The 19,274-nt window shown below is 42.5% G+C and overlaps 1 protein-coding gene across 7 annotated transcripts in view; it reads right to left on the bottom strand.

Annotated features, from left to right (window-relative positions):
* atp8a2 (ATPase phospholipid transporting 8A2) overlaps window positions 1-19,274 on the bottom strand; it is a 43,940-nt gene that overhangs the window by 22,643 nt on the left and 2,023 nt on the right. The window contains exons 1-24 of one of the 7 annotated variants that reach the window (XM_046370650.1): window positions 18,797-18,991; window positions 18,432-18,539; window positions 13,614-13,791; window positions 10,621-10,720; window positions 10,113-10,211; window positions 9,959-10,004; window positions 9,684-9,724; window positions 8,230-8,303; window positions 7,938-8,007; window positions 7,603-7,730; window positions 7,273-7,384; window positions 6,632-6,800; window positions 6,391-6,518; window positions 6,218-6,295; window positions 5,977-6,065; window positions 5,653-5,697; window positions 5,393-5,468; window positions 5,085-5,273; window positions 4,953-5,002; window positions 4,787-4,856; window positions 4,611-4,695; window positions 4,263-4,402; window positions 3,111-3,249; window positions 2,400-2,464 (exon numbers count right to left, since the gene is read on the bottom strand). In XM_046370650.1, coding sequence (XP_046226606.1) covers window positions 2,400-2,464; window positions 3,111-3,249; window positions 4,263-4,402; window positions 4,611-4,695; window positions 4,787-4,856; window positions 4,953-5,002; window positions 5,085-5,273; window positions 5,393-5,468; window positions 5,653-5,697; window positions 5,977-6,065; window positions 6,218-6,295; window positions 6,391-6,518; window positions 6,632-6,800; window positions 7,273-7,384; window positions 7,603-7,730; window positions 7,938-8,007; window positions 8,230-8,303; window positions 9,684-9,724; window positions 9,959-10,004; window positions 10,113-10,211; window positions 10,621-10,720; window positions 13,614-13,791; window positions 18,432-18,539; window positions 18,797-18,875 — 2,358 coding nt within the window. In that variant the 5' untranslated portion in view covers window positions 18,876-18,991. Of the gene's footprint in view, window positions 1-2,399; window positions 2,465-3,110; window positions 3,250-4,262; window positions 4,403-4,610; window positions 4,696-4,786; window positions 4,857-4,952; window positions 5,003-5,084; window positions 5,274-5,392; window positions 5,469-5,652; window positions 5,698-5,976; window positions 6,066-6,217; window positions 6,296-6,390; window positions 6,519-6,631; window positions 6,801-7,272; window positions 7,385-7,602; window positions 7,731-7,937; window positions 8,008-8,229; window positions 8,304-8,858; window positions 9,158-9,683; window positions 9,725-9,958; window positions 10,005-10,112; window positions 10,212-10,620; window positions 10,721-13,613; window positions 13,792-14,486; window positions 14,942-18,431; window positions 18,540-18,796; window positions 18,992-19,274 lie in introns of those variants that run through there. The other 6 variants (XM_046370651.1, XM_046370652.1, XM_046370655.1 and 3 more) reach the window with 6 other exon arrangements.

The raw sequence follows: 19,274 nt of genomic DNA, 5'->3' as shown, positions 1-19,274 counted from the left end.
ATTTGCATGCTTGTACATCCCTCAGTATTGACCAAACAGGAGGAGACAGGGCCAAGATTTGTGTCAGTCTGTGTGTGGCATGTGATCTAAAGGTGACAGATGGTGCTTGTCACAGCTTCAGCGGTCGCAAACCATTTACCCAGGAGGCACTGCTCACAGGGTTTGTTTTGATGAGCAGGAGCACCAAAAGGAGATCGTATTACCGCTCACTCATCACCCTCACATGGCTCGGCCAAATCTCCCCTCTTCTTTCCCCCGTTTCTTTCTCTACCCAGATTGCCCATCCCGTACATGAAGTACAATAAACACTCCTTCTGCTTTATTCACAAACACACATCTTCTTCTACTAACATAAACACACACATTTTGTTGCTTGTTCCTGCTCTCCCTCTAACACACACACACACACACACACACATTTTTTTCCAGTCACAGACCACAGAGGCTGTGTAGTCACTTCCTGTGCACAGAGAGGGTGCTGACAGATGTGGAGGTAGTAGTGTGAAGGAGACATGGAGTGATGGAGCGGAGAATGGGCTTGGTTGAGGACAGTGGATCCTGCCAAGACCGGCAGGATCCACTGCACAGACCAACCTTCACACTGATAACAGCAGAAAGAGGGTGTGATGTAAAGAGTGAAAAGCTGATACAAATCTTCAAAAAGCAGGAGGTCAACCTCGAAGTGAAATTTTGATAAGCAGCTTCTGTTTTCGCTCATGTGCCGGTCGCTCTTTCAAACAGGGTCACATGCATGAAGAAGCTGAACCAGTGCCAGTTATTTTGAGTGCGAGGTAAGTGTTGCTCTGAAGACAGTGTTGCTTTCATCCACACCGACCACTGGTAACAGTTCTCTGAAGTTGTCTGTGTTGACAGGCGTGACTGTTTCACACCACGTGCACATGAATGCACGCCACATGCATGTACATGAGAGAGGATATGTCTTCTCTGACATCCATATGTTCAGTCGAATTATCGTTATAATGTTGATGAAAAGGAGGATATCAAATATCTGGCAAATATCCGACTGTCAGATGTCATCACTGTACTTTGTGTATAAGCGAGTGTTAATCAGCATTGTGACTCATATGTGTCAAACACCCAAGGCTCTAAAGCATACTGACATAATGTAGATCATGGACTTGTCATATGACAAATCCTATGCATGACCCATGGTTTACGTTTCATGCAAACCAGTTGTCCCTCTCAGCTTTCCTGTCTCTGTGCGAATTATGTTAGCACAAAGACTTTACAGAAGAATCAAAAAAACTGCTATAGTATTGGCTTTTTACCACCCACTTATAAAGTCTGGGAGCTTCTAGACACCATTTTGATGCATGTTTAAGTAACACGAGAACTATTTCTTTTACTAGAAGTTGGCATAATATGGGAAAGAGAAGTGATTAGAGGTGTGGGGTTGTGCAATTAAATTTAAAATCAAGAGTAACATTAAAATCCTTTCAAATGCAATTTGCAGTTGGATGCAATGTTAACCACAGTGGTGTCTTTAATGCCATGATGATCATGCTATAGACTAATAAAATCCCCCTAAAAGCTCACAACTCAAGACACACTCCATCTGCGCAATGACTTAACATGAAGCGAGGAAATTATGACTGTAAACATAGATGTCTCTCCATCAAGGTTTAACACACACTTTGGGCCCACAAATGCTGCACTCACACACAAACCCATAAACAAACACACACAAGCACACACACACAGTCCTGACTCTCAAAATTTATGAGGCATAATCTCCCTAGTCTCACATATAAACAACCTCTGCAAAAATGAACACACTGTGATTGTGTGTGTCTGCGTGCATACATGTTTGAGCACAAGCACATGTGGGCGTCGGGTTGTGTGTGAGAGACAGACGTGGAGACACATGACAGTAGTCAAGCCACTTAAGTAGACCGGTCACACACGAAACCTGAAGGCAACAACACATAACTGGGGTAGAAATCAGATTTGGAGATACAGAATGTTTCATATTTCACTCTAAATATCAAAAGGATCATAAAGAGACTGAGGTGAAGTCAGTCTACATGAAATGTGGGTACTGTATGCGACTGCTGTCAAAGAGATAGAGAGAGACAGGAGGAAAGAAGGGAGAGAGAAAAAGAGAGAGAGAAAGAAGTGATAGTTTGGTACTGGTCTCTTTTCATCCCTTTCTCCAAAGGGACACCAGAGACTTTAATTATCTGCACCTGTGAGCACACAAGAGTCCCACCCACCAATCTGGCTGTGGACCACACCTTAGTTCCCACGGTAATCTGTTTAAGACGCAACCATATAACCCCTCCCTTCTGTAAAGATACAAACACACAAAAATGTCCCAATGCCGCACCAACTGTACCCTGACATCAAGGTCAGAAGGAGCAAGAGGAGGGTCTACTCACATCCAGAGAGTCCTCATTGACAATGATGAGGGACATGCCGTGTGTCACCAGACGACAGGAGTAACCTGAGAAACAGAAGCAGATAGTGGAGGGTAGTGAATGGGGGATGGGAGGGAGATTAAAGTTACTCAAACCCAAAACACAGGTGAAAAACCAGTCGCATGTACAAATGGATTCGCAGAATCCCGCTGCTTCATTCTCACACAAAGCAATACACACTAAGTTCTCTGAAATTGGCAGATGATGTCCAAACTTAGCAACAAGTGTCTACTCAGAAAATGTTGTTTTTCAAGTCTTGCTTTTGTGGACATCCGCCACCAACTTTCTCCATGACTGCCAAGAGAAACTAAACGGCCTGATGTCATTGCTGTGAAACTTTTGCCCCGTGTCCACTGGCACATTTTGAAATTGGAGACATGTCTGGCATTTCCAGCCTACATAAGACCTGCTATTCTTCTGGCCATTATTTAATTAACTCCACAATACATACAGCTTCCTGCTTCGCTGCACATCAGGCCTCAGTAACACGGACACTTCCACACCATTGCTGCACTTCCCTACATCTCTGAAACATCCTCCTCTACAAGCACACCCACATGTGACAAGCTCTTCTATTTCTATTTGTTGCAGAACTGCCCTTCAAACTCACATTTTGGTCACAGTGCATTATTATAAAATGAGTTATATACGTTTATTATAAAATGCTTTCACCTATGTTGATGGCAGTCTCCTGCTTGTCTCCGGTGAGGACCCAGATCTTGATGTCAGCCCTCATCAGAGTGGCGATGGTCTCTGGGACGCCAGCCTGGAGACGGTCCTCTATGGCTGTGGCGCCCAACAGCATTAAGTTCTGTTCGTGAAATAGTGTGACAGATAAAGAGACAAAAAAATAATTTGGGAGGTAAGATTCAAAAGGAGGCTGAGAATGAAATATAGCACAGAAGAGTAAAATGAGTTAAAACAAAATTGAATTTCAGCTACATTTTCAGCCAGACATCACCAGTCTGCATGTGAGGGCTCTTTTTCTCCAGAGATCATCCATATCTAATTTGAGGATGAGAACGATGCCAGCGAGTTCAGTTCGGTTGGCACAGCAGCTCGTTTTGGACCTCTGTACTAACTGTGTGCCTTCGTGCCAAGAAGTAACCCATTACCTTTACTCCCCTTGCTTTAATTTGTTCAGCATTTAAATGCATGTGTACCCTCATTAGACACACTCGGAAGCACACACAAACACTCGCACAGACACACAAGTTAACACTACTGTGTTGTTGACTCCAGTTTTATGGGGCTTTTGGCAGGCTGGTGCAGGTAATTACCCGTGTGGTCTCCCGGTCTACACTCCCCTCCTCCTCCTAGTTCCTCTGTTTTTCCCCCTCTTGACTTACTTTTCTCACCTCAGCTTTCTATGCTAAATCCTTGGTTTTCCCACCTTTGAGTACAACTCTCCACTGAATATCCTCTCAGCTTAAATTTCAGTTGTCTTCTGTCCAAGTTTTCTCCCCATTCAGTGCTAGCCTTCTGAATAGCAGATTTCCACAACACTCATCCTTTTACATTTTGCTAAAAGAAAAGACACAAACCTTTAAGGCAAATCTCACTGTATTGCAGTTTATGGGCCATGATGAGTAATTGAGTGCTGTGTTTATCAAAGGATGAGGACCAGTGAAGCCACACTGCCACCCACTGGCAAACATGAGGAGTGTGTTTGTGTGACTGTGTATCAGGACTAATTTTACATTCCTTCAGGTATTTGCTTTGATTTCAGATAATACCCATATTCAATTTCATATACGGTATGCTAAAAAAAGAAATTTAGTTAAAAAATAAAACTGTCTGCAAAGAAAGAGATAGTGTGTGTACCTTTTCCAGTAGTTCATAACACTCCTCTAGTTTCTGAGCCCGATCTTTGAGCACCGTGCTAGCACGATTGTATTCCTTCAACCACTCCTGGTAGGCGCCTTCCTCCAGGTCCACATAGGCAAAACACAGAGTCCTCAGGCCTGGACAGATAGGAGGACAATAAAACAATCAATCATAGAACAGAAACAGGTTATTATTTTTAAATGGGATTGAGTAGTCCAAGGGTTTTCCATTGGAGTACTGAGAAGGAGACAGAATTGAATGGATAAGTGGATATCCAGTGAAACAGAGAAAATTTATGGCTTTGTTCCCTTTTTCCCCCCTTTCTCCTTTATTTCTTTTTCTTACCTTCAGTAGCAAACTGTTCGAGGTGAGCAACAGTTAATTCTTTGTATTGTGACGTCTCAGTCAGACGTTCAAAAATGACATTATCCTGCAAAACAAACAAAACAAGAAATGAGCACGAAATGAAAAACATTCAAAGACACTCAGAGTGCTGAATTATATTTATGGTATAAACATACAGCTCCTTTGCAGTACAGCCGTAGCTTCCCGCTGGGGGTTCTGACCACCACCGACATACGTTTGCGGTTGCTGTACAAAGAAAGCACTGGGTTTAGTTTTGCAACTGACGCCAGCCTTGTATTACAGAGTTATTTACTGACTGAAGGACATCCATGAGAATATTACCTGGAAAACTCCAGCACATTCAGCAGCTCATAGCTCATCTCTTTTCCTCTCTGAAATGCACAATAAAATGTCAGCTCCAAACTTTGCAAGAAGCAGCTCTTACCGCAGGAAAACACAGAGAGATACACTTACAGCTTCGATTATGACTGAATGTGGGGTTCTTGCAGTGAAAACAAAGCCGAGTCCTTTGGCCCCTTTGACCAGCGCTCCTTCATCTGGTGAAGAGGCCTGGTAAATTATCTGGTTTTCCTCTCTCTCTGGGACCACCGTGTGGCACACTGCCATCATTGTCAGGAACTCACAGATTTGAGGTGAAGTAGGCTGAACACACACACCCAAACAGAACAAACGTGGTTTTTAACAGTATCTCCTAGTCAGATAGGGAAAGAATGGGTTTGCTTCAATTAAAGAAATATGAGAAAAGCTTCAGAGGCACTTACATGGTCCTTCTCAATGTTTTGGATGAGAGCTGGGTCATCAAACTCTGTAGAGTTATTGGTGCTGGATGGAAGATTGCTGTAAGACAAGAAAAAGCAACTCATGACAGGTGTTATTTTTATTTTTTATTGCCAGCATTTTTCTGCTGTTCTGACTGAAGAATACACAGTACATTCATTACCCAGATCATGCAAAGCCTAAACTGGAGAAAAGGAGAAGACGAGTATGGGTGAGAAGAGAAGTTCAACAGAAGGTCACTAACCTGAAGTCCTCCATTGACCGATCACAGTCAAGATCTGGGAAGTGGCTGCAGTGATGATTGAGGTTGTAATGCAAAAGAAATTAATCAGTTGATAAGTTGATTAGTTCATCTGAGCAAACATGCAAGAGTTCAGTCAGCTGAACTAACTACAGCTGTTCATGACTACAAGTTAGTCTAAGACAACTTTGAGGTTAAAGGAAATTCAGTGGAAAAGTGAGGTTAGTGGCATTGTGAGCTCATTTTTTAGTAGGTGGCTCAAAAGGTAGAGTTAAGAGGCAAGAATTAGTGGAAAACAAAAAAAAGAGAGAGAGAGCGATGACTGACCCGTATGTAATTCCCGCAATGGTACACTTCTTAAAGTGCATGACATTACAGGTCAGCGTTCCTGTCTTGTCAGAAAAGAGATACTTCACCTGGAAAAGACAAACATTAGGCCATGAAAGCAAACACAGCACATTTTAATGAGTGTGAGTGTGTTTGAAATGATAACATTTTGGCATTCCTACTTCCATCGTATTGCCACTGACTATGAGGAGGAGAAGGAGGAGAAGGAGGAGGAACTGACCTGGCCCAGTTCCTCATTAAGGTTGGACGTTCGAGCCATAGCCGGTGTGTCTGTCTCGGAGTAGTACATCTCTACGTCCTGAGGCAAACACAAATCACAAGCAAAGTGATTGGGAATACTTAAGTTTTTAACAGTGAGCAAAACTGAAAACATGCATCACAAGAACCACATACCCAGTTGATGAAGAGGGCCTGTGTGAACTTGACCACCTCCAGAGTGACCAGTAGGCTGATGGGGATCAGATTGTTGTACAGGATGATGAAGGTCAGCAGGTTGTACGCAAAGTTAGTGGAGATGTCGCCTGCAAACATATTATTCATTTATTTACACACCCTTATTCTGCATGTTAATCCTAATTCTGTCAAGAGACTTAAGTTACAGGCTGTAAAACGTTGTATGTGTATGTGTTCTCACCGGCCCGGGACAGGTACCAGCAGGCATCTTCAGTGTGTTCTCTGTTCCAAATGGCGGCGCCCACAGAGCTAATCAGGGCCATGACCAGAAGGATGCCAAACAAGACCAGGATCTGCATGTTGGTGACCCGCTCCACATTGGAGCGCTTCAGTGGTGCCTTGGTGGAGTTCTGGGAGATGGATGGTGAAAAACGAAAAAAATAAAATAAAAAACATGTTCACTGAGACGGTGCTGAATGCAAGTGAAATTTCACTGATTAAAATGGTTTCTTTGAGGAGACAAAAATCCACCTGCAGCACTCTTTAAACATGTTTGCCTCATCAATTTAATTTTTTATCCACGATTACAAACATCAACTTTATTACTAAAATGTTTTGTGATTTTTGCCAGAAGAATGTGTCAGCAATCCAAACACTGGGACAGAGGATTAAAAGTCCCTCTGAGCTTGGATGTGCTCCCAGTTATGAATGTGTCAAACAGTTACTTAAAAGCTCTCAAGTATTCATATAAATTTCACAAGGACAAAAAAGATTGTAATTATAAAAAAATATCCAGTTAAACTCAAAAATCACTTTGCTCTTGGCATGATTTTTCACACATTATACACATTTTACTGAATTCAAACAATACACTGCTTTCACCTGCATCAGTTTGGAGTCATGACCAGTGTAGACGACGATTCCCACAACCCACTGTGTGTTTCGGAGCTGGGCGCCACGCAGCAACACCTGGTCTGGACCCAAGGGAGCTGGACTGAGTAGAACAAGAGAGGTAATAAGCAACACAGTATGACAAATGAATGCAGATTTAGAGAGCCCTTCGTTTTTAGTTTTTTGTCATAATTTTTATTTAAAAAAAATACAAAATGTGAAAGTAAACACCCCTACTGACTTATGTATAACAATACACTTGCTACTGTAAATAAGAACTGGTAAAGAAAAAAAATGTGTGTACATGTGTGTGTGTCTTACTTCTGGTTCTCCAGCCGCAGTGTACCAGTGAAGTCATATAAGTGTCTGTTGGGGCCTTCGCACTCCAAACGACCTGAGAGCGCCATCAAATCCTCCAAGGTCTGAGCACCGGCTGTGAGTGGGAGACCCTGGAAAAATTAACCAAGTCAAGTCAAGGAGGGATTGTTAAAGGACACATTTCCCAGGGTAAGCAGGATACAGAAAATAAAGGTTCAAGATAGAAAAGGAACAAAGAGCTGTAAATCAGTGCCAACATTTTTGAGTATCTTTTATTAATCTGTTCATTTGAATCCAAACAGTAACAAGTATTAGATATTTCTAAAACAGTGTCATACCTGTCTGATCTTCAGGTTGGTTTCTCCGTCCAGGTTAGAGGTCTCAGTGTAACACATGGCTTGTGGCTCGCTGTCAAGAATAGGCATCAAAACATATATTAAAGGTGGAATATTAAGGTGGAATAATTTGATTAATCAAAAGACTACAGACAATAGATTGTTAATGAAAATAATTAATTGCAGTGATAAAAAAGGCAGTAAAACACATAACAGATGATTAAAACAGATATATGTTAACAAAGAAACATACACAAATGCCCACACAAACACACACTCATACAAACTGTCTGACCTGGAGGACACAATAACCATGTCAGCTGGAAGGTGCTGGCCATTGGTCACCTTCACTATGTCTCCTACTGCCACCTTGTGGCCAGGAGCACCAGTGGATCAGAGTGAAAGAGAAAACAAGTGGGGCAGAGGGTAAGGGATAATGGGAAAGAAGGCAGAGAGAGGAAACAAGAGGCAGGTTAATTAGTGACCAACTGGGAGACAGCCAACAGAGAGAGAGGAAGACGTGAGATGAAGTGACAGTGAGCACAGCAGGGTATAGCTTAAACTTTTATGATTGGGCTGCAACAGAGGCAGACCAGAATAAGATAAGCATCACAAGCATTATGGTACAGACGAATGAAAAAACGTTCTTTGGATTTCACGATTACACAAAAATGATAACATAAACAATAAAAAAAAGTCAGGCTTCGGAAATTATGAGGACGGACAGGCTCAAACACAGCCAGTGTGCCTCATCAAGCATGCTCTAAACTATTCAGCCTGTCAGGTTACTTGATCTCCTGAGGTATGGAGTCACAGATTTGTTTTTCTAGTACACAGGAAGGGAGATAAGCTTGACTCAAACTCACACTGTGAGGTGTGAGGAATAAAAATGTACAACAAAAGTGAGCAACTACTTGCCCCTACCTGTCCTTAATACGACCATTACTGAGTTAGCAAGGCAGTTCTGAACAAATTCCTCCACCTGTTTTCACCCTCAGTAACGAGGGACCTAAATTCCTGCTCTACATATTTGTCACCCACGTAGTAAGGACTCAAGTTTGATTTGATTTGACCTGCTGAAGCAAGACTGTACACAGCTAGAGCTTAGTTCATGCTCAAGTATAAGTCCAGATCTCAAGAAAACGGTAAAGCATTTGTACAAACACACAGCAAACAGACATTGTACTGAGACAAGCAAGAGCTCATTTTGCACAGGTAACTTTAATTTGACAGTTATTGCACTGGGAGAAGCAGGTTACGAGATTCACTGGTTCAGATGAGCTGCAGACCAACAGAGAAAATCTAATTATTCAACTAATAAGATGTGGAATATTGCACAAATCATGCCCCAAAACAACAAAGAAACTCAATTGTTATCTGGCCCAAAAATGTCAATAGTAATTGGAGGAGTATCCTTTTACCGTCAGGAAAGCTAAGCAGACAGATCCTGACCAAACACAGACTGGGTGACTACAGTCTGGCCTCAAGAAGCACAACACAAAAAATCTTGGAAACCAAACAGGAGAAAATATGGAATCCCTGCACAACAGGTGGGATTGAGACAAACACGCAGTAACTCAAATGTAACTCTTTAATAAAAAATCAAAACAAGACATTACTGTATTTAACAGAAGTTATTCTCATCACTTCTTAGATGGTTATAAAACTGAGCTAGCTAGAGATAAGGACAAAGCAGAGGAGTGATGAGTGAGAGAGCAACAAAGATGACATCTGTGATGATACTGATACCTGTTTCCAAATGACCGTCTGCCAGGCTCCGTTCCGCAGCACTGAGAGACAAGGACAACATAGCCATCAGTCAGCCCATAGAGCAGCACTCATACAGTATTCATAGCAACTAAACTTTTGTCTAGGGTCTAGTGAGTGACAGACAACAGCTATTTACTCAGCGATGAAAGGAAAACAAAACCCCCACAAATAGACACAAGCACACTCATGGAAAAGCGCACAGGCTGTTGACGCATGTTAACAAGCGCGCGCACACACGTGCACGTAGACGATACCTGTTGTCTTCTTCTTGTTGACTGTGTTGTCTGCTTTATGTCTCTTCTGTAAAGATACGGATAAAGATGCATTAGCTTTTAAGATAACAACGCGAAATCCCCCTAAAAAAGTACTAACTTCTGTCTATATAACAGGTAGTGCTGGGACACTCACATAGTCTTCTATGATCTCTTTGATTCCAGCCACAGTGAGAATGAAGATGAGCGGGACCAGTGTGGTGTAGCGACCCGTTGGTGATACATCAGGGATTTGCTGGTGAGAGTCAAGAAAAGGCCGCACTCAGAAATCAGTGCTGATAGCGAGTGTTGAGTAGCTTAAAACACCCATAAACTGATAAACATCACTTGAAAATTAGTCATATCTAATGAACATATATGTATATGTCCATACCAATGAACCTATTTGTAAAACATTAATGACTCACATTCACTTTTATTCTGTTGTTTCTGGCTTTCTGAGGAAATCTACCAAATCATACTTTTTGCCATCTACAAAAACATAATCCACAGCTCAGTATTTCAAAAATAACAGGGCCTGTGGGAATAATGGAATGTTTTAAAACAGACTTTCTATCACCTACAGTTTGTGTGGGCCAAAAACATCAAACTGAAACCAAACAAAAAGCGCAAAAAGCCGTTGCCATTTTGTGTGTGGGGTTTACCTGCATGAGTGCGATGAACAGGAAGAAGGCGTTGGCAGCCCGCCTGATCTGCTCATACAGGAACCGGGGCAGAAAGGTGAGCACCCCATACTTGGTGGTACTGCAGAAGACAAGGAGAGAAGAGACTTCATTTTGCTTACATTTAGATAGATGGAGGCAGAGTCTGGAAGTGCATTAGCAACAGTAGGAATACACACATGCAGTTCTAATGATTTTCAGAGAGCATTATCTTAAGGCAGAATAACAACAGACTGCATTTAGATTTCAATGTCGTGGCAGTTGAAAATCTGTTAGAAAAACGTAGTTGTGCTCTGAGAGCAAAGCCATTACGGGTTGCACACACATCGCATCTAAAACAGACCAGGTTATATTTAATCTAACAATCTAAATTTCGAAAATAGTTGCAAGAATCGTTGGCACCTCAAACTCTCTGTCAGTCAACTGTATTGATTGGACAACTGTATTGATTAGACCTGTTATAGCAAGGACCTACCGTAAGAGCTTTTAGAGAGGCTAAAAATAAAAAAGTCAACCTTCAAATCAAGGCCTGCCCTGTTTGTTTTTGTGTGTGGCCTGAGTGGAAAGTAAGAGCTATTGAAATGGCTTTTGTTTAATAGACAGTGTGTGAATGTGTGCGCTAATGCACGACATGGCAAAACACAAACCTCAAACACAGAATCAGAATCTGAACTGAACCCATAACCACTTTCACCTTCTGCCTTACTTAGACACAAACACAAAACTACAACGATCTTTAAATACAAAACAGAGTAGCAACAGTTGTTAGTCACTCAATCACTCACGCACACATGCAAACATAGTTGATCATTCAGAAATGCACCATGTACTGACCTTCATGCTATGGATACCTCAGAGTTAGTGATACTACACCTATGATCCAGCAGATAAAGGTGCCTTAATCTAATCAAAGACAAATGATACTCCACACGCACAGCAATGACAGACAAACACAAACACACACACATTCCAGACCCCAGAGAACCAGGCCAAAAAAAAGAGGTAAAAACATCTGGCTGTGTTGTTTTTCATACTATAGATGTCCAAAACGCTGGTGGTGTTAACAGCTGTTAGCTGCGGGGGCGATGCTCTCCTGCTTCGTCTTTTTTTTTTTTTAAAGAAACATTGGGCTGAAGTCAGAGAGGACTCATCCCTCTTAGCGGAAGAATACAAGCAGGTAGATGAAGAATTTATTTATGTTCAAGAATAATAAAGTGGATTACTCTGCTGCATATGTGCACGGGAAAGCAGCACCAACGCTCAGATTGTATAAAAACAATAAAACATACAGGTGGAGGAGGACCTCGGGATTGAGAGGAGGTGAGCTGAGTGTACAGATACAAGCCACAAGGCTTTAATCTCTGAAAAATCAATATGGCTATTGAACCTTTAAAACATAAAGAGTTACAGGAACACAGGGACATCAGTGGACATGCCTCTGGAGCCAAAGTACTCTTGGCTCTCCAATCACCATGCAGCTCATCTAAGTGCATCATATGTGATCCAATCAGATGCACCAGGCAGCACTCACCTTAATTTTATTTGTAAAGCTGAAATAAAGTCTTTAAAAAGTGAAACTGAATCTCCTGATAATTATGGCAGAATACTGAATGTCAACTGACTAAGGACGAGCATTAAGTTCACGAGAAAGCGAAACCAGTGCTCCTTGTGGAGCAAAGAACAGTTTGGACTGAAATAACAAAAGGTAAAGCCAAGGAACAACTAAGTTGGCATCTGTGTGAATGAAACTGTAATACTGTTTGCCTGACACCAACTTAGTATTTATGACCACAACTGAGTCCTTAAAACATGCCAGTGACAGATGGTGTGAATTTGATAAAAGGCACTTCTCCACTGTAGTACATGACTTTTGGTCATGGCGGTGACCCTGCCTATAACAGGGAACTTCACACAAACAGGAAATTCACTCAGATGATCACTGTTGAACCACGGGAATCCACCAAGATACACCAAAACAATACATGAAATAATGGCATTTTTTATAAAGTCCGGTCCAAGGTTTGTAGTCCATTTCATTTCTCTGCTGTCCAGACCACAGACAACATAAATAAATAATCACAGCTCCGGCCTTTGATCAGTGTCTGAGAAATCAAACACAGTTGAGGTGCTTTGTGCAATTTACGTAAACAAATGTTAAGTGTAGTTACTTTACTTTCAGTGGCAGTCTTAAATATTCATGAGGACGTATTGATTAAGCAGCACAAACAGGTGAAGTTGTTACGACAAGCACTTTTCCACTGAGGATGGACTTAAGGCACAGCCTCAAGTCTGCCTCACCCTCCACTACTAATGCAGAGCTGCAAATAAACACTTAATAGTTGAGTTATTAAATAGCTTTTTCAGTGTAGTTTCACTTGCAATATTACGGAAATTGTAGCACTCAAAAACATGTTTTTGCTTTAAGTCACTGTGAGCTGCGATAAAAGTAACAGAAAGGGAATAATTTGAGAGAAGAAAAAAATCTCAGTGGTTCAAAGTCTACGAGTCGCACATGGCATGCTGGGAAGAAAAACATACAAACAGACTGCAACGTCCTTCAACCCGACAACATGGGTGTAAAGCCCCTCTGAGCAAATATCCACAACGATGTAGTGTTCTTGAGCAAGACACTGAATCTGGACAAGCTAAACCTGCACTCTGACCTTCCTGGAAAATGCTATAAACAAAAAAATGTGCATTAAATGTAAATATAGACATAAACAGAGTATCACATAAGACGAGGAGAAAAGTCATGAGTCTGGTTTGGTATACTTTACTATGGTTTGTTATGAAGTGACTAAATCTTCTAGGAAAGAGTCAAAACAATAAAATATATGTTGATCTGCATAACTATGTCCCTGCTGACTGTCCATCAATAAGACCGCTATTTATAACAACAAAAAGAAAAAAAATCACAGTACACAAGCCACACAACATGCATTGGAGAAAAACGTGCAGTCAGTGAAGGCACCCACCTGACATGGTTGTCGCAGAACTTGGTGTTCTGGGGCCGGTTGAGCAGCACCGTCCGCGCCGTGGCGTCTACGGGATCCGCCTGCGAAGTGGTCCCGGACATCTCATCATCTGCCTTGTGGTAACCGGCGGACGAGCAAGCAGGTCCTGCACCGTTGGATTGATGGGAGAGAGGCGAGGCTGAGTGAGTGCGAGACAGTGAGGCAGAGAGAGAGGGAGAGAGAGGAAGAGAGAGACATAGACGGGAGACGAGGTTTACAGTTCAAACGCGAAGGCGACCAATTCGTACTAGAGGCTACTGTATGCTGATGTATGCTGAAGCCGGCGGGGTCGATTCAATGACGTTTCCCGTTATAAACAGCCCCCCTTGCCTTTCACTGTTATTATGCAGGTACCGTCAATGCACACGCGCGCGTTACGCGACGCCCTCTGGACCCCCCGCGTATAATGGATATGCTGAGGGATGCACAATGGCGAACAAACGCACCGGGTTTGTCTGTTTTATCAGCACGTCAACTTGTCCATATGTAATACAGAGGAGACCGGCGCAAGTCGAGGCTGTCATTAAGGTACAGGCACAAATTGTGCAAATCCTAAAAAAATAAAAAAAAGTGAGAGAAGAAGATGCAACACGCTTCTTCTGCACACTTTCAGCCTCCCCGCCAGCCTGGCTTTGTCATCTCCAACCATTTATAAAGCGTCGTGATCTCCGCTCATTCACCCCCGCATGAGCTCCGGGAGCAGGACATTTCTTATCCTCGAGTGCGCCTCTTATCGGGGTAATTTTAGCTGTGCAGGGACATTTTGGTGAAGCGAGAGCAATGCAAACAGGTCTGGATGCCACAGTTTACTCAGCTGGTACAACAACGGCGGACCTGGGCGAGGACAGACGCAGCAGCACGTCTGTGCCTCCTCTCTCCCTCTTCGGCCTTGCTGTAGACGAAGCTACCGGCCCCGGTGAAAGATACTGGCCCGCCAAGCTCCGCCGCCGTGTCATCTGGCCACCTGCCGCCTCGGGAAGCCTTTATTGGGCGCGATTCGTACGATATACTCCCTCCAGTTTGATACTGAGCCGCTCACTGCCGCAAGTCCAGACAACAAGATGAAGCCATATGGAGCTCCTTCAGTGCAGCGGAGGGGCAAAGCCGGGGCTCCGCTTTTAAAGGGCCAGACGCTTGATATCGCCTTAAGGTCTTGTGGTAAGACACACACGGGTCAAATGACATCCCTGAGGCAGGAGCCATCCATCAGGAGATCATGCCGGTGCATCAGCAGTGTTCACCTGTTACAGGTTTCTGCCCTTCACATCGTTTTCATTAGTTTGCATAAGTAGTTTGTGTGTCATACCGCTTCTCCAGATATGCAAAACGGATTTAATTCTCATTATTCTGATGATACACAAACCCTTAAACTGGACCTGTGGTGCTCATTTGATAATATACAGTGAGCTGAAATGCATCCCTAGTGATCCCTATATTAGTCCTATATTACGGTACTACACACACTTATCCTTAAATGTATGAAGGAATTATTATAATTCTTATTTGAATATTTGTTTCACCATTTGGGGTCTGCACATTGTGTGTGCGTGAGTCTGCACGTGAAAACAGGTTAATTGTATTTAAATAATTTAGAAAAGAATAAGCCCTGCCAGGCAGACTGAATTTCCATAGCTCTGAAACTCTCTCTTTCTCTCTCTCTGCAGCAGTACAGGGCACTTGTCTTTACTCATCGATAGCCAAAATTAGGTTAATATCATTATATTCCACTCAAGCTGGTGGTTCTAAAGTAGGCGAGGAATCGTAAAATGATCCAGATATACATCAGTCAGGCTTATCTACTGTATATGCTGTTATCACTACTGACATATCAGAGTTGTTCTATGAGAGAGATATCAAATTGCAAGTGTTTTCCAGAAAACAGCACAATAAGTACTTCTTTTTAAGTGCTACTGGAGATTTGTTTCTTTGTCTTTGGCATTTTTTAAACTTTGAGTTTTTTAAAATTGTAGTATACATCATTGCCATCCTAGCTTTGCGAGAAAAAAGAAAAGCCTGTTTGAAATTTTGATTGAACATTTTGTGTATAAAACACCTCCCACCTTTGTGAAGTGCTGCTATTCCACACCAGCCCACAAAGTGTCTGCACAAGGCAGAGAGCAAAGGTCAAAGTCTATCCAGCCTATCTCTCATCTCTATATCTCTGACCAGGCTATTACATCCGGACCTCATAGAGCTATAAGTCACAGCTTAGCACTCCACACTGCAAATGGCACTGGGGTCAATCAAGATAACAGGCGATTGTAAGGAAATGATTAAGGATGATACAAGGTTAAAGGTAATAAGTAAAAAGGTTAAAAATTAAAGGGCAATGGACATTGTTACCTGTGATATCACTTTTAAATACTACTTACTCCTTTTACTACCTTTCTCTCTTTCTTATGAATTATTTACCACTTCTATTCCTTGTGCTTATTTCCATTCTTGCACAATTACTGTACTCCTCCATGCCTCTTTCCTCTACTTCTTAACTCCTCCAGGACCTACATTTCCAAGCAGATCAATAATGTCTTTCTCAGCAGCCCACTTCGGCTCTGATTCATTCCTTAGAAGATCAATGCCTCGGTTACTCATCTCTGATGGAGTAGAGATACAGTCACCTCCGTAACTCATTACTGATGCGCCTGTGGTGAGTCAGCAGCAAACTCCAGCAGAGTACAGCCAGGTCAATTACACCTGAAGCAGCCGGGCTAGCCGGACAGGTGCCACCGGTCTGATAACATGCAGCCAGAACAGGTAAGACTAGACTGACCCAACTTCTACAAACACACTGATCTCATACCCTTCAAGCAAGACACTACCAGCTACCCATTTGGTCGGTGAGGCTTAATCAAGATGTGTCCCCATTCTTAAAGACAATCCCATATTAATTAGCCACACTTCCATCCATTAGATAGAGAAGTTTAATAGCCCCTTTTCCTATTCTTCTACCCTGAATACATGCGTCATTAGAAGCTTATCAAACCAAACACATTTTACACAACGGGCAGATGTTATAGTGGGCAGATAGAATTACCTGTTCCAGTAATAAGGACAATGTACAGTTAAATCCACCATACATATTGTTTGAACAAAATCATATTCATCATGATTAAATCTTAAAATAGAGTAATGATTTTGTTTTTTGGGCTGAGCTCAAGCTGGCCTGACCTGGTGCCAAACTTTACCTGTTAAAAAGTAGACTAGGCCACTGAATAATGGATAGCGACAGGCTGCATAATTCATCTACACTTTCCAGTATTTCCAGAGCATATTTCACCAGACACTCTGCCTTGGTGCTGTGCTCCAGCCTTCACTCAAGAAACGACTCACATGTCAGTCACTACCACGGCGTCTCCCTCAGCGGCCATGTCAATTAGTGTCACTGCCAGAACTGTGTTTTAAATGAAACAAATGTAGCTTTTGGGATGCTTGCATGTTTAATATAAACATGTCTAATAGAGATGCACCATATCCCCAGATATAAAATGAGCCAGAAAGGGAATAGCTACTAATTATATCAACAGTTGTAGCAGGATATCTACAATTGTCCCTAGCTGTCAAAGCACCCTCACTACCACAAGCCATACTGAAGACAAACACTCCGGCTGATTCCACAATTTTATTATCTGAAAAAAGTGTCAAAACATTTCAGATGCAAATGCACTTTTGTTTAGTCTTCCTTTCAGATTCTAATCCTCTAACAGCCACATGCACAAACACTGAGCTTAAAAACTGAACTGCAACCATATCAATTTTTGTAACTTAAATTAAATTGAAATAAATTAATAAAACACAAAACATCATCCCCCGTATTCCCCTGTCCAGTCCATAATCCTGTCATGCGGTCAGGAAAGTATTACCAACAGAGCGTCTTCTGTTTCGGTGACCCCTACGTCCCATGGCTGTCCTGGTGAACCACAGGCCCTATTTGCAGGTTCTGGTTAACCTAGTCTCAAGCATTGCCAGTGAGTCCATTTGCCACTGTAATGTTGTAGGAAAGAAGGCAAGAAAGCCTCTTACATACCAAGTGAGCGAGCATGATAATCCCCTCTGTGTCTGCTCTGCAACTTCACCTGCTACTAATCCATAACCTGATAATCCTACAGGTGGGACTGCAACACGCACACAGACACATGTTACACTAATGTATGCATATGCACATATACATACACACAGACACCATATTATGGACACATTGTCTCACACACACACACAGGTGAACGTATATCTTTTAATGCCAGGAAACATGCAAGGCCCCAACATGCAACTACTCCCCCTGCCCGCTCTCTAAATCTAGAACAAAAGCCACTTATGTGTCATACATGCATGAAGCAGTGTTCATATACATGATCTGTTCAGACATGCCATGTCCATGCATGCATGAGTTGTGTTCTACACCATGCATGTGTAGGCTATCCACATTCATATTCATATTTTGCCCAAAACCCCAGAGCATATTGATCTGACTTCATCAGCATGTTCTGACATGAGTGGTCACCCAACCCATCTACAAGCACATGCAGTGAGAGGGTTAATTCCTGTTCAGCATTCATCACTCCAGGCCCAAAGGAGCTACAGATTATTCAGGGTCCACAGCAGTATCATGTCTTAGTATTTGCAGACAAGAGCCAGAGACACACTACCAAGTAACTAAACATTGTAGCTCTTGAGGGCCCGGGGTTAGGAGACACCTGCCCCTAGCTGTTGTGCATGGACGCATGCAGCTTGGGACTCCAGACACAAATGGGGCGTCATCCGGGCTAGTTCGAGCAAACTCACTTTTGTCAAACCTGTCTGTGAGGCAGGCACGCATGGTAGCGCCGGCGCCTTGGCCTGGGTCCTGCAGTTCAGAAGCCTCCTGCCTAATGGTGGTCAACACTAACTGCTCTGTGGGCGCCAGAGAGGCCGCGGCGGGAGAAAACAACACACAAGACAGCAAGTCAATATACACGTACCGCACACAACACATACATGTGCCAGTACCTGAGCTGTAAATGTGTTTGTATTTGTCTGTCACTGGAAGCATTAGTAGCGATGTCAGACTTGTGCCTGCATATGAAGGATGTAGGCCTGAAGAGTTGCACACAGAAATGGACCTTGTAGCTTTCCCATGAGTGCCTCCTTGTGTCCAAATGTGTAAATACCTCCAAGTTGCAATGTACTAGGCCTCTCTATCTCCCACAAGGCATCTTCAGTAGCTTGGCAGCCATGACGACCAGTCATTATCTTCCCAAAACAGATGTAATGCTGACAGTTGGCTGAGCTGCATGACTCGCAGACTCGCAGCTAGAAACAGCAACACTGGGACAACATGTGCGCTTACTTATATATTATTATACAAATCCCGTAAGATGTCAAAGACAATCTGCAGAACAGTAAGTCATCTTCAGTACAGTTTGTTCAGATTTATATTGTACGTTTTCTTTCAAGTATAATGTGCTTTCTCAACCAAAGTAAGAAGTAGTTTTATAGTTTTATGTATTTGTGGGTTCTGATGTGTTAAAGGCGATATTAGAAATATGACAAAACATAGGTCAGAGTTTGTATTACACACTATTTATGGTCTCCCTGAATAAAAACAAATAACAGCATTCCTCTATTAACGTGTATGAATGTGTCTGA

This window comes from Scatophagus argus, chromosome 18 (genome assembly GCF_020382885.2).
Source record: "Scatophagus argus isolate fScaArg1 chromosome 18, fScaArg1.pri, whole genome shotgun sequence".
In the NCBI taxonomy this organism is placed as follows: domain Eukaryota; kingdom Metazoa; phylum Chordata; class Actinopteri; family Scatophagidae; genus Scatophagus; species Scatophagus argus.
The sequence above is the reverse complement of the archived record's forward strand: the minus strand, read 5'-3'. Positions and strand labels throughout refer to the sequence as shown.